General features: G+C 34.9%; 1 protein-coding gene across 1 annotated transcript in view; it reads right to left on the bottom strand.

Annotated features, from left to right (window-relative positions):
• The window catches only part of CCDC171 (coiled-coil domain containing 171), a 299,006-nt gene that overhangs the window by 129,363 nt on the left and 154,367 nt on the right, over positions 1-15,276 (bottom strand). The window contains 4 exon segments of the mRNA XM_013063104.2: positions 2,846-3,031; positions 8,167-8,229; positions 8,231-8,350; positions 8,835-9,061. Of these exon segments, the coding sequence (XP_012918558.2) occupies positions 2,846-3,031; positions 8,167-8,229; positions 8,231-8,350; positions 8,835-9,061 (596 nt within the window).

Here is a 15,276-nt window from a genome sequence, read left to right as displayed (position 1 = left end):
CTTTTCAATCAGTATCCTAATTAATTCTCATAAAAATTCTGTAACATAAGTATCATTATCCCTAATTTTGCAGAAGATGAAACTGAGGCTTAGAAAGGTTAAGTTATTTGCCCAAGTGACAGAATGGGGATTTGAATTCGGAAATACTTGTTCCAAGGCCAGTGCTTTTTCTGCTGAACTGTGCTGCCTCCCACAAGAGAGCATTTTCACATCACCACCTGCTAGTTCTAATTAAGAGATAGTAATTAAACAATTCTCCACTCCTGACAATAATATTTAAGCTACTGGCATTTTAAAGAAATTAATATGAACAGCTTTTTATCTGCTGGAAGGTACTACACCTAAACACAAACTCCAAACTATTACAGAAAGAAAAGACTCCAATAGGACACAGCTATACGCTTTGTCAAACTCTAGTTAATTGTATTATCTATTAACAGGACATGAAGCATAAAAGTGTTGACCAATGTATTTCTAAAAATGTTCGACTGACTAGTAATCAAAGAAATACAAATTAGAGTGACAAGGCCATATTGATGAAATAGGCAAAAATTTTTAAGTAAAAATAGCCAGGTTGGGTAAAAAGTGAAACTGCTATACATTTTAGGAGAGAACTTAACTCATAAATATTTGCTGTAGGCCAATTTGTAATATTTACATTTTAAAATTCGTGTGGCCTTTCACCTAGCAATTCCTCATCTAGGAAGTTGTGCTAAAAATAATCACAGATATGTATATAAGGATTTAGCCACAAGTTTACTCATCTTAGAACTACATGGAAGGAGGGAAGGGAGGAAGGAAGGAAGGAAACTGACGTGAAAGAAACTAGGTTAATTAACTATGCATATTCAAAAGAATTCCATCAGCCATGAAAGATGATGACACTGCTATATTTATTGGCATGGGAAGAAATTATTGACATGATTATTTTAGAAAATAAATTAAAAATTATAGATAACAGTATTATTGTATTTTCACTAACCTATATTTGGTTATATTTTTATTATTTATAAAACATAAGGACTGAAATAATATACAACAAAATCTTGACTATAGATATATCTGATGATGTGATTTGGGATTCTCTTAACTTTCATTTTTCTTCTATTTTCTTATTTTTACACAATGGGATTTATTATTTGTGTAAAAAAAGGAAGAAAAAATTTTTGATATCACAGAATCATATCAGCTAGTAAAAATGTCTACAACTATTATTAATATATATTAAGTAATATGTTATGAAATAGTATGTACATTCTCATTTATGTAAGAAAAACTATATATATTAGGTTGAACCATACAAAACTGCTGCCATTTGTCTGTCTTTCATTTATAAAAACAGCAATTTCAAGTGGGTCAACTTAATACACATATTAGGAAAAATACATTCCAAAATATTAATAGTATCCTAGGAGTTCTAGGAGGCCTTTTTTTTTTTTTTCGTTAAGGTCATCTATATTTCCTTCTTTAAATTCATCTGTATTTTCTTTTTAAAATTTCCTTCTTTAAATTCATCTGTATTTTCTTTTTTTAATTTCTAATTTCTAATTTTTTCTAAAACACTAAATCCCAGTCTCTGTATTTTTATAGGCCAGAAGACCCCAAGCAAGTCAACAGAACTCTCTTAGTTTCATCAAAAAACAATGGATGTGGGCCATGTGGGTAGATCAGTCTGTTGAGCATTGACCTTCGGCTCAGGTCATGATCTCAGCATCCTGGGATTGAGCCCTGCATCAGGCTCCTTCCTCAAGAGAAAACCTGCTTCTCAACCTGTCTCTACCACTCCCCCTGCTTGTGGTATCTCTGTCAAATAAATAATATCTTTTTTAAAAATGGGAATATTCCAAACAGAAAAATAAATTCAAAATGGATTCAAGACCTAATGTGAGACTTGAAACCATAAAAATCCTAAAGGAGAACACAGACAGTAATCTCTTTAACATCAGCCATAGCAACTTCCTTCTAGATACATCTCCTGAAGCCAGGGAAACAAAAGCAGAAATGGACTATTGGGACCTCAGGATAAAATGCTTCTACACAGCAAAGGAAACAATCAACAAAACTACAAGACAACTTACAGAAGGAGATATTTGCAGATGACATATCTAATAAAGGATCAATATTCAAAATAGATAAAGAATTTATAAGACTCAACACCCAAAAAATAATAATCCAATTTAAAAAGTGGACAGAAGACATGAATACCCATTTTTCCAAAGAAGACATACAGTACAATTCTATTATACTTTATAGTCAACATTTCCCAAAGATACCACAGTCCTAAATCCATTAATGAAACTTTCTAAATGACAACTATTTTATTCTTTTCCCTTCTAAGTAGTTTTGCCACAAATATATGACAGAGAGAACAACTTTTCCTAATCAAACCATCCTCCTCCCCAGACACGCACTTCTATAAGAATCAGACAGACCCAGCCCCAGAACTTTTCAAAATCCAAAAGATACGTAGAGTTTCAAAGTCCAGGAGGCATAAAACAAGTAAAAGAAAAGAACTAGAGAAGAGGAAACAAGTTAAATGAAAACTTGTTAAAGTTAATGAAGTTAAATGAAAAAAAAAAAACTTGAAATAGTAATTATTACTGGAAAGACCCCTACAACTTTGTTTTCAGCTATCAAGTAAAACCTACTTCTACATTTTTGATACATGTGAATGGACACTTGGAATTGAGGTCCCAGAACCAAGTTCATTCCATCCTTATGAACTTGTACAGGATAAAATTTCAGATCTTGGGTTCTATTCCCTAGCCAGGAGATATAAATGATGAGTCCCTGGAAGATCCACACCTACAGGAAACAAACGACTACGCAAGAGATACTGTCCTACCTTAACAGCTTCTCCCAGAGTTTGGTTTTTGTCAGCTTCCTCACTGGAATGCAGTTCAAGTCTGTAATTCAACTCCTGTAGCTGCTGTGCCTGCTCGTTCAGTAGCATTTGGGCCTGTTGTTCCCGAAGTAATGCATTATTCAGTTCTTCACATGCACTTTCAAACTTCTCATGGGTGATCAATTTCTGAAAAGAGGTTAAAAAATTCACTTATAAGCTAGCTGCGTGGTTGTATCATTTAATTTTCAGAATTTGATTTGCCAACATAGACTGTAACACACACATTTCTAAGTGTCTGATACATGAAAAAAGTACAACTTGTTTTTCTTAATCTCACAAATCAAGATTTAAAAAATCACTCTGGTTTCTAACACCGAACAGCTATATTCCCAAAGTGATCATTTTTAATCAAATAAAATCTCAGGAAACTTATTTCAAGTTCACATAAATCCATAATGCTCAGTTTACATTTTCATACATGAGCACGTATTATAAAGAATGCAATTGCAGGAACTAAAGCCTTTAACGAGTGCTGATGATTTTAAGTGATTACATGAAAATCTGTGTTCGGCATACATTACTATTCACGTCTCCCTGGTCAAACAACCTCTCCTTCAAGAGTCCTTACCAGACCATCCCTTCCCCCCTCCTCAGACTCCTCACACGGCCATACCATATTCTATTATTTTCTTTACAGTCATTATCATTATCTAAATTCACTTCATGTAACTCTTCCCTTTTTTACTGCCTGTCTGCACTCTGCCACCAACTACATGTCTAAGGATGGGAACACCCCTGGGCAGAGACCTCATTCTTCTTTCTCACCCAACACATAGTAGAGTGCCTGGTATTCAATAGTGCCCAGCAGATATTTGTTGAGTGAAAGAATATTCCTATATGAACATCTACAAATAAAACTTTGCGCCAGAGTATACAGCAGAGTTTTTACAGTATCATCTAAATCTAAAGACTGCTTTCAAGAATGGAGCAATACATCTGTCTAAACAGTTCTAGCCAGGGGCCATCCCTTAAAGGGTGGGGAATCCACGGCAGGACACACATGTATTATCTCCTGTTCAAAACAATTAAGCAAATGAAAATTAATTACAGCAGACAACAAGAGACATCTTGATCTTGAAGAACAAAGTGTGGGAATGTTTCACACAAGGGAAGCGCCCTGAGAAACATATATGGAAAACTAAAAGGCACGGTACAAGTCAATTAACCACGCTGTATATATAAATATATATGTCTATTTAAGACTGATAACTTTTCCATTGGTGAAAAGATTTGAAGGTAAATATAATTAACCACAAATATAAAGCAAATTGATTTAAAATTTTTTTAATTTTGGGGGGAGGGGAAGAGCAGAATAAAAATCCTATTGATTCTAGGCATCTGGAATATATAAACCAGTACAGTTGAATGTGGACTTTATCTCTGAGTTTTCTGCCACATGAGACAAATGTGCCTGGCTACAGTTTCCTCATGGACCAACAATAGCAAGCATGCATCTCAGGCAGAGAAGAAACGTTCTGCTAGAACTTAGTTTAAGGATAAGTTTATTACTTGGCTCTCTCTGTATCATAATATAGTTTTAACTCAGTTTTATTTTGGCCACAGGTACCTTGCCTGCTGCCTCCCACAAGAAACTGTCTTTTACTATTATTTGCCTTTTCAAAGGTAGATGTAACACACTCCTCAACACTGATTAAATTTTAAAGTATAACATAAACAACAGCAACATTCTAGCATAAAAATAGGGAATGATTTACCTAAGTCGACACAAGGTAACAGGAATGATCCCAAGCACAGAGGAAAGAAAGTTGCCTCATTTCCTGAGAGTCCTCTAGGATCCTGTATTGGATGTATCTCTGATACTTTTACAGTATTTAGATGTGCAGGAACACTCATCTTGTACTCTCTCCTAACAGCTGCCTTACTCTCCACATTGTCCCATTATAGCTAAACCCACCACTTCGAGAACATCAGCTTTAACGGCCTCCTCTGGGCACTCCTGTTCATTTCAACCTCTTACCTACCATCCCTCTCTCCCCTGATGCCACAGCGCTCTTCTCAGTCTTATGAACAGATATTTTTATACTACTTCTACCTTTTATTTGTTATGTTGTTTTAAAGTATCACTCCTCGCCATCAGACCACCTGTCACTTGCCCTCTATAAATCATGATGCCCATCATTTCCCAGGACTTCCACCCACTCCTCCAAAATTTCTCCTTCACCTTAAAACTTGGCTAATTTTAGCCTCTCTCTTGTCTATCTATCCCTCTCAGAGACTGGCTCAATTCTGTTCACTCTTCAGAAAGTAAACAGGATCAAACAAGTAGAGCGAAGGAGAATAAGAAAGAAATGGTGTGGAAAAGCAGCTATAAGGACCAATAAAGCAAAAAAAGAAAAGAGAAAAAAAATCATGGGAGTTGGCTGTTCAAGAACAACTGTCAGTAGATGAACACAGTACTCAGAAGCAATAAAAACACTGAACAGCTTTTGCAGGCAGGATGTTTCCCTTTACATTACAATTTTAGACCAACTATAAAGAAGCTATTTTATCTTCCTCCTATGTGCTTTGACTGAATTCAGGGAAAGATGAGGATTGCAAGTATACTCTCCATTTTTTAGAGGAAAGTAGCATCATTTTTCCATCTGTTCCGTTTTTAATGAAACAACCCTTTATTAACACAACTAGATATAGATGCTAACCGCTATAGTGAAGTGGTTAAAAGCATTTGTTTTGGACCAGATTATGCAGGTCCAAATCTTGTCAATTCTACTTACTATAAGACTTTGTGATTCTGGGCAAGTTACTCAGCTGCTCCATGTCCCATGTTCCTCATTTATAAAATAAAGATAATCATAATTTTTGAACAACTACTGATATAAGAGGACTAAATGAATCAACTCCTTGAAGTGTTTAGGGTCAGTGCCTGATACAGGATCAATTTGGTCATAAATGTTAGAAATCATCACTTTATAATGTCACACCTTCCAACTGTATGTCAAAGTATAAAAATCTCATTCCGTCAATTACTACTCCAATTGATCCTATTTTTATTTCTATACTTTAGTGAAAGAAATTCACACTAAACACTTCTGGAATATATTCTTAGCATTTCCCCCAAGTCAGTTATTCAACCAAAGTTCTTACAAGAGGATTCTGTCACCTTCTAGCAACTTTTCTTCAAACTCTAACATTCTCTCTGGATCCTAAAAACTGAGACCTGACTATTTCCAAACTAATCAGAGATAAGATGTTAACTTGTTTTCCTAATACTTGGCTAGGGACTAGGAAATCCTATTGTAGGAATACCTAGAATTCCTCTTACATATTTCAGAAAGCAACAATTTCCAGGAAAATCGTGACCATCTACACCTTAAAAAAAAAAAAGTTGGGTATATTCTAAATCTCAAATTGTATCAATAGCTGTTTCCATCCATTTTGGCCTCAACATCCCAGATTTAGTTAGTATACACAACTAAAAGCAAATCAAAAGGAGGCAGAGACACACTCCAAAGGAACAGGCTTTTAAAAGTATAAACAACCCTTTATGACTTAAATATACTCACAAAAGAAAACTGGAAAAAAAAAAGAAGTATCTATTAACAGGAGACTATGTCAAACAGATTTTGATATATCCATATTATAGAACAGTATTCAATTACCTAAAATGGAATTAATAACTGACACAAGAAAATGCTTCTAGAACTATAAGTAAACATTAACATTTGTATGCATGTTTTGCATATTGTACATGAAAATCATTCTAAATTACAACTGTGTATAAGAGCATGCATCTGCACATGTACACACACAATAATGTAGGGAACAAAACCCATCCACAATTCAGTGTTAATTGGTTATATGTCGTAAGATTAGAGTGCTTTTACTTTTTTCTTTACACTTTTTTTTATTTTTATTACATATTATTTTTATAATAAAAAATATTGAGGCAGCTCTATAATTTTAGCTTCTCTGAACAAAAAACTAAGAAAGTGAGGCAAAAACTGGTGTCTTTAGACATTCACTGACAAGAAAACTATTACTTATCTCCAATCAGAAGGGTAATTCACAATTACTTAACCTGACTAATTTATAAGAACTTTTGGCCCTTTCAAGGCATAGCTACTTGAAATAATAATTAACATTAGTAATTCACATTATCATAGGATTAGTAACTAAACTGCTATCTGCCACTCTCTTTCCACAAATGTTAAAACTGTAAATTCCAAATTAGCCATTTAAACTGAAGTTGAACGTACAAGTAGCCTACTGCTGGATTTAGGAAACAAATTTTGTATTTGTATTTATATTAGCTATCATCAGTTGGACACAGTTCTGAAGTTTCAGGGTAACCGTATGTTCCTATATTCACCCTGAGAACAGCAGTGCTACTGACTAACCCAGGTGGCCAATGGAGTATGCGGATAGTTCCATTTTACTGTGCTTCATAGATTTATACATTCTGATCTTGACTTAATGTTATTTGGTATCCAGGCTGTCTTTTCTCAACTACCTCCTGTTTTCTTAAATAATACATGAGTTCGACAGAAGTCAGACTGAACATTTCTTTGGAAAAGCAATTTTATTTCAAATGAGATAATCTAGTTTACTCAACATAGTATAAAAGGAAAAGAGAGGACATCCCACCTCCCATTCCAAACATCAGGTTCCTCAATTGGGAGAAGTATTTTATTATTTTTCTTTTATACATTTGGGGGGTTTGTTTGCTAAAGCAGTTAATCTAATCCTATCCTAAAATATAATTTCCTCTTTTTTCTACACTTTCAGCCAGAGTATATATTTTAACAGGGCTATGAGTTCTGCTGACAGAGAATTAGTATTCCTTTAAGCATCTGGTATTAACTTCTGGTTTGGGGGGATATCATTGTGATAGAACAACACGATTTAAATGTAAGGTGTACAACCTGTTGATTTGATACACTTATATATCACAATATGATTACTACCATTGCTTTAGGTAACACCCCTATCACATGACATAATTATCATTCCTTCTTGCAATGAGAACATTTAGGATCTAGTTGCTCAGCAACTTTGACTTTATATGATGCAGTATTACTGGGGAATTTTAGAAGGGAGGTTTTCGGAAGAAGAAGAAATTCTATTAATGGGACTCTGAATTATTCCAAAAAAAAAACAATCAAAAGTTAAAACAAATATATAGATATATGGATCATAAATATTTCTATGTATGTGTATCATACGCACGTGGCTATGTGTTTTTGTGTGTATATATCTATCAGAAGTATAGAGCCACAGTATTATAAATCACACATACTTACAGACTGCTTAAATTCATTTAACTGCATCTGGAGACCCTGGGCTTTGTCAAGCTCCTTTTTCATCATCATTCACGCTGCGTTTGAATTCTGTGACCTCCAAGCGCAGTGAGCGGCGCTCCACTTCCGCCGCGTGCAGTCTTTGTGTAAATCCAAGTATTTGCTTCTGTAATGACGCCGTGCTTTTCTGTTGTTAATCAAGAGCAATTTTACAAATAGGAACTACATGTTTACTAATAAATCAGCAGCCATGGCCACTTTACCAACTTTAATGTATCCTGGATTATACAGAGAAAGATACTTGCTGTAACTGACACTCAGAGGTGAAAGCTTTATTTTGTATGTGACCAATAATGTGGCTGATATAAAATCAACAGCCAAAGAAAATAAATAATCTAATGGCTAGGAAAGGGAACTGACATTTGTTTATGTCTCACAGCATTCTGTGGCAGCCTATATCTAGAAAATAGTAAATTCACAACTCACGCCAGAACTTTTGTATTTGGATATTTTAGACACTTACTTGGAAGTTCTTTTATGTACTGCATTAAAGACGACATGAAATCTAATCTAAATACATTCATGCACAACTAATTTAAACTACAAGTGAGTGTGATTCAGAGTTAAGTTTACAATTCTAAAGTCACTATTTAATGAAATTGCATACATACCAAAATGGGCACATGGCCACGGAGACCATACTTCAGGGCCAGCGTGTTTACTTTATGAAGTCCACGAGCCAGCCGTTGAACCAGAGAATCTTTTTCTATGTAAGTAATACTCCTGCCACTGTGTACAGGTATACTCTCCATTGCCAGACTAACTTTATCCATGAGTTTTGCAAAAGAACTCTTGGCTGCACCTATGAGTAAATGTCCACAGATTCTGGAATTTGGATCTTCAGGGGGAAAAAAAAAGAAAAAAGAGGCAGAAAAGATGTGAATGTTCTCTGTTCATTTCACAACCCTGCCAATAGCAACCCAATTAAAATGTTTTTTTCAGTTATATAATTCCCATTCACCTCTAGTGATTCATTCAGAAAGCCCCCTCCCACATTAATTTTCACTAGGACAAAAAGGAATGCAGAAAACAGCTCACCCACTAAACAACATATGTAAAGAAAATCTGCATGTATTTACATTATATCATTTACACTGAACACTATGACACCAAAAATTCATCATCACTCTTTGCTTTGTTTTCAAACCTAACATAAATTCATTTTCTATTTACAACTACTGAAGCTTGTTACCTTAATGTCATACTATTTATATTCTCAGACAAGAAAATATAATTTGCCTTATTCTAGGGCAATTAAAATTTTACAACGACAATTACTTATTTCCCCACAGGACTTTGGTAATCACATCCCTCTCACATAATGGACTTAAGGTCCCCGCATATCCACCATGGCCTGCTTGCTGCTAGATTCATCAGGTCTGTAATTAATAATTGTGTTTAATGTTGATAAATAAAATTGTCAGTGCACTTTCTACTAATCGGTATTCCAGATAATGGTTAATGGGTTTATTTATGCCTTAATAAAAGTCGTGTAATTTAGTTTTCCCTCTGCTAGGCAGGTCTTAATCTGTCATTACTTGTTTTATGATACTATCTGTGTAAAATGACAAGCGTGGAGAGTTTATTTAAATTCAGTAGTATACCATTCTACATTGCAAGAGCCTCTGCTGGTGGAATTAATTTAAATTTTGTCTTTATATCATAAACACAAAAAAAGATATTTGGCCAGTTTTGTCCAATAGAAAAATGTTTTATAATTCTAAGAATGCATATGGTTCAACATTAAAGAACAATATTGGCTGAGAAGGTGATTAATCAGTGTTTTTCTAAGTCAGAAAGAACAATCTCACAGAGGCCCGGTGTTCAAAAATGTGAGGCTTCTTTTATTTCTTTATTCCTCAGTGGATAAAAGGAAAGATAAATTTTTAAATTTATGCAGCAGTCATGGGGCACCTGGGTGGCTCAGTCGGTTAAGCATCAGACCTTCATTTTGGCTCAGGTCGTGATCTCCGGGTATGAGACTGAGCCCTGTGTTGAGCTCAGCACTCAGCAGGGAGTCTGCTGGAGATTCTCTTTCTCCCTCCCTCTGCTAGCATGCACTCTCTCTTTCTCTCTCTCTCAAATAAGTAAATAAATCTTTTTTAAAAAATGTATGCAGCAATCAGATTTTGGAAGCCAGAACCGCCTAAAAGTTATACATAAAATAAAAATTATAAATTGGATAAAAGCATAATACCCCTCATGTGGAATTTATTTCTATCAGTTATTGATGCATTGACTTTTAACAATAAAAGGTGATACAAATTTAATTCTTTATGCCTCTCATAAACCTATTCTCTAAGGATCCCATTGATGGAAGGTATATGAAGTATAATTAAAATACATAGTTTCTTTGTTAACAATCAATTCTTTAAATAAGTCATGAATAAAAAAGGGTGCAGTGCTTCACATACCACTTATATAGAGCAGTGATTTAAAGAATTAAACTAGTGTTTAATGGGTCACTATTGAAAAAAATAAACAGTAAAAGTTATATTAACTATAACATGCAATATTATACATCATTCCAGTGCCTAATATATGTATTCCCAGTTTCTTAATTGGCTTGCAACTCCTTAACTGTGTCTTTTTGTTATCTCAGTAAAACCTGTATTTGCCCTGGGCCAGCCTAACATATATGCATATTTGTATGTGTTTATTGGATTAATTATACTTCATTTTACTTCCATAGCAGCTGAAACATGCTGAACATAAGGATGCATTCAATAATACTAAGAAAGACACATAGATCAATGGAACACAATAGAGAGCCCAGAAATGAAACCTTAACTCCATGGTCAACTACTCTTCAACAAAGTAGGAAAGACGATCCAAAAGAGAAAAATACAGTCTCTTCAACAAATGGTGTTATAAAATTGGACAGCCACTTGCAGAACAATGAAATTGGACCATTTCCTTAACACCACAGACAAAATAGACTCAAAATGGATGAAAGATCTAAATGTGAGACAGGCATCCATCAAAATCCTAGAAGAGAACACAGGCAGCAACCTCTATGACCTTGGCCACAGCAACTTGTTAGACACATCTCCAAAGGCAAGGGAAACAAAAGCAAAAGTGAACTATTGGGACTTCATCAAGATTTTAAAAAATAAATAAATAAATAACTGCACAGCAAAAGAAATAGTCAACAAAACTAAAAGACAACCTATGGAATGGGAGAAGATACTTGCAAATGACATATCAGGTAAAGGGCTAGTATCCAAAATCTGTAAAGAACTTGACAAATTCAACAGCCCCCCCTCCACAAAAAAAAAAAAAAAAAAGAAATGGGCAGAAGGCACGAACAGACAATTTCTCCAAAGAAGACATACAAATGGCCAGGAGACACATGAAAAAATGCTCCAAATCACTCGGCATCAGGGAAATACAAACCAAAACTGCAGTGAGATACCAGTCATTCACACCGATCAGGATGGCTAAAATTAACAAGTCAGGAAATGAAAAATGTTGGAGAGAATGCAGAAAAAGAGGAACCCTCCTACACTGTCGGTGTGAATGTAAACTGGTACAGCCATTCTGAAAAACAGTATGGAGGTTCTGCAAAAAAATTGAAAATAGAGCTACCCTACGAGCCAGGAATTGCACCACTAGGTATTTACCCAAAGGATACAAACGTTGTGATCTGAAGGGGCACATGCATCCAGATGTTTATAGCAGCAATGTCCACAATAGCCAAACTATGGAAAGAACCCAGACGTCTATCAACAGATGAATGGATAAGGAAGATGTGGTGTGTGATATCACACACACACACACAAAGGCATTTTACTCAGCTATCAAAAAGGATGAAATCTTACCATATGCAGTAACATGGTTGGAACTAGAGCATATTATGCTGAGTGAAATAAGTCAGTCAGAGAAAGAAACTTATCATATGATTTCCCTCATATTGGAATTTAAGAAATAAAACAGAGGATCATTGGGGAAGGGAAAGAAAAATAAAACAAGATGAAATCAGAGAAGGAGACAAACCATACGAGACTCTCAATTATAGGAAACAAATTGAGGGTTGCTGAGGAGAGGTGGGTAGGGGAATGGGGTAATTGGGTGATAGGCATTAAGGAGGGCATGTGATAATGATGAGCACTGGGTGTTACATGCAACTGATGAATAACTGAACTCTGAAAATAATAATACACTATATGTTAATTAACTGAATTCAAATAAGATTAAAATACCAAGAAAAATTTAATTTTTTAATGGTATGTCAAAAGTTATTTTTTATTTTTTATGTTTTTTTAAAGATTTTTAATATTTATTTATTTGTCAGAGAGAGAGGGGCAACTACCAGGGGGAGCCGCAGGCAGAGGGAGAAGCAGGCTCCCCACTGAATAAGGAGCCCAATGCGGACCTGATCCCGAGACACCGGAATCATGACCTCAGCCAAAGGCAGATGCTTAACGAACTTAGCCATCCAGGTGCCCCAAAAGTTATTCTTTCTAAATAAACAAGATAGTGGCTCATCATTTTAGGAAATTTTCAGGTATATCAAAGTAACAAAATTTTCACAAAGAGACTTTAAAAGCAAAAAAATCAACTATAATTAGTTTATTAATGAGTAGCAGTTTTTTACTAAATCACAGAAACAAATTTGTGTGGGCACTAACCACTCTGAAAGGTGAAATTGAGTGACAATATAATTCTACAGGGCATTCTTCTGAATTTTGAAGAAATGGGAAAGAGGCATTCCTGATTGCTAACTCTCAAGGAATTACAGAAAGAACACTAAAATAATTTATGCTCTGATGAGTGAGAAGTGTTTTTGTAACATACTTTACATTATAGAGTATAGTATATATGTATATATATATATAGTATATATAGTATATATATGGATAAATTCCACACTAAATAAATGAAGAAACAAAAAAAACAATCCTCTAGTGACATAGTGGTAGAATTATTTGTATAATGATAAGAAATAAGAGATAAAAGTAAGGACACTGAAATTTCTCATGTCTACACTTGTCTAAACTGTTTAAATGTTTGCTACATTTAACAAATTTCTGTTTGTGTAAAATACATTTGTTAATCACTTTCCCTCTATTTAATAGCATGTGTTTTTTGAGAAAGAAGAAGACCCTACTGGACTTTTTCCAATAGCAAAAGCAATATCATACATTTAAGGTTAAAATATTTAAAACAAATTCATAAAGAATTGTTTTGACCAGTAATTTAAACCTTTGAGTGACAGATCTTAGGGCAGGGATAGGGGAGGCTGAAGAATTGTTTCAAGGGTTTCATCACTTTTAACTAAAGCAACCACTGCCATCTTGATCTTTATTTAGCCCTAAAAAATTATACAGCATGAATAATATATGACCATGATGTTGTGGGTAATAAAATTAAAAGTCCTTTAAAACATTATCAAAGTCAACTGCTACTAAAAATAGAACTATCATGTGGGAAGAGAGCAGTCGACAGTATGTCTTCTTATCAAAATGGAGTCCTCACACTTAGAAAGATTGAGAAACACTCCTTTAACGAAAACGGGGATTCATAAGTAATGATTTAATTAGTACATATGTAATACATAACTATTTAATTTAATCATAATGTTGCTCATGAGTATAATACTAATAACAATGACTAATATAATACAAAAATAAAAAATGTTAATCATGAGTAATGCTAATGCCTTACATTCGAACTCGACTCCACAGACTTGGGAATATTTTGTCATCCTTGACATCTTCATCTCCCTTACCATCTCCCCACATCCCATCCTGAATACTTCTCCAGTCTAGTCAACGTTCTCTGTGATCATGACTGTATCTCATCTGTTTTCTTGCTAGAGTCTCCCTTCCTCAGTCTTTCTCTTCTTCAACTCATCCTCCACCATAGACAAAGTGTCTTCTAAAACACAAATCAAGGGGTCCCTGGGTGGCACAATTGGTTGAGGATCTGACTCGATTTTGCTAAGGCCCTACATGATCTGATCCCTGCTTACTTTTGCAGGAAGACTTTTCACTGTTAATTAACCCTTTTATATGCAACTCTTTTCAAGTGGCACCAACACATCACAATCTTAAACCAAAAATAAGGTTTCTGTCTCCAAACCGCTAATAATTTGGGAAATACGAATATGGACATTATTTTCAAACATGGAAGGCAATCAGTATGGCAAGATGTTTGCTACAAAGCAATGTTCTAACTAAAAAGCAAAACAAAACAAACAACAGCAACAACAACAACAAAACTATGAAAATAGCTCAAAATATTATAAGCAAAAGCAATGACAGGAGGCGCCTGGGTGGCCCAGTTGGTTAGGCTGCTGCCTTTGGCTCAGGTCATGATCTCAGGGTCCTGGGATCGAGCCCTGCATCAGGATCCCTGCTCAGTGGAGAGTCTGTTTCTCCCTCTCCCTCTGCCTGCTCCTCTGCCTACTTGTACTCTCTCTATATATGTCAAAAAATAATAATAATGACAGAATTTATCTTACCATATTTTAAAATGTCAAGATGTACATATGAAAAGAGTAGCATGATACTGGTTTTAGAAGAGATAGGGAGGGATACCTGGGTGGATCAGTTGGTTAAGCAAACTGCCTTCGGCTCAGGTCATGATCTTGGAGTCCCAGGATCAAGCCCCGTGTCAGGCCCCCCTCTCAGCGGGGAGTCTGCTTCTCCCTCCAAACCTCCCCTCACTCATGCTCTCTCTCTCTCTCATCCTCTTTCTCTCAAATAAATAAATAAGATCTTAAAAAAGAAAAATAGAAGAGAAAGGAAAAATAATGAAATAGACCAGAGAGACAGCAGATACATCCAAGAACATATTAACAGTAGTTTAAGATACGCTAAATGACATGTCTAATGTCATTATGATGACTGAATTGAAAAGTATTGCAATGAGCTGATCATCTGGACAAAAATAAATCTTAATAATTTCCTCATTACTTAAACCAAAAATAACTCCAGATAAATCTAAGATTTAACATAAAAATTGAAACTACTAGACTATATTGCATGGAACACTGGGTGTGGTGTATAAACAATGAATCTTGGAACACTGAAAAACTAAAATTTTAAA

This window comes from Mustela putorius, unplaced genomic scaffold (assembly GCF_011764305.1).
Source record: "Mustela putorius furo isolate JIRA1106 unplaced genomic scaffold, ASM1176430v1.1 tig00000421_pilon_pilon_pilon, whole genome shotgun sequence".
NCBI classification, from domain to species: Eukaryota; Metazoa; Chordata; class Mammalia; order Carnivora; family Mustelidae; genus Mustela; species Mustela putorius.
The sequence above is the reverse complement of the archived record's forward strand: the minus strand, read 5'-3'. Positions and strand labels throughout refer to the sequence as shown.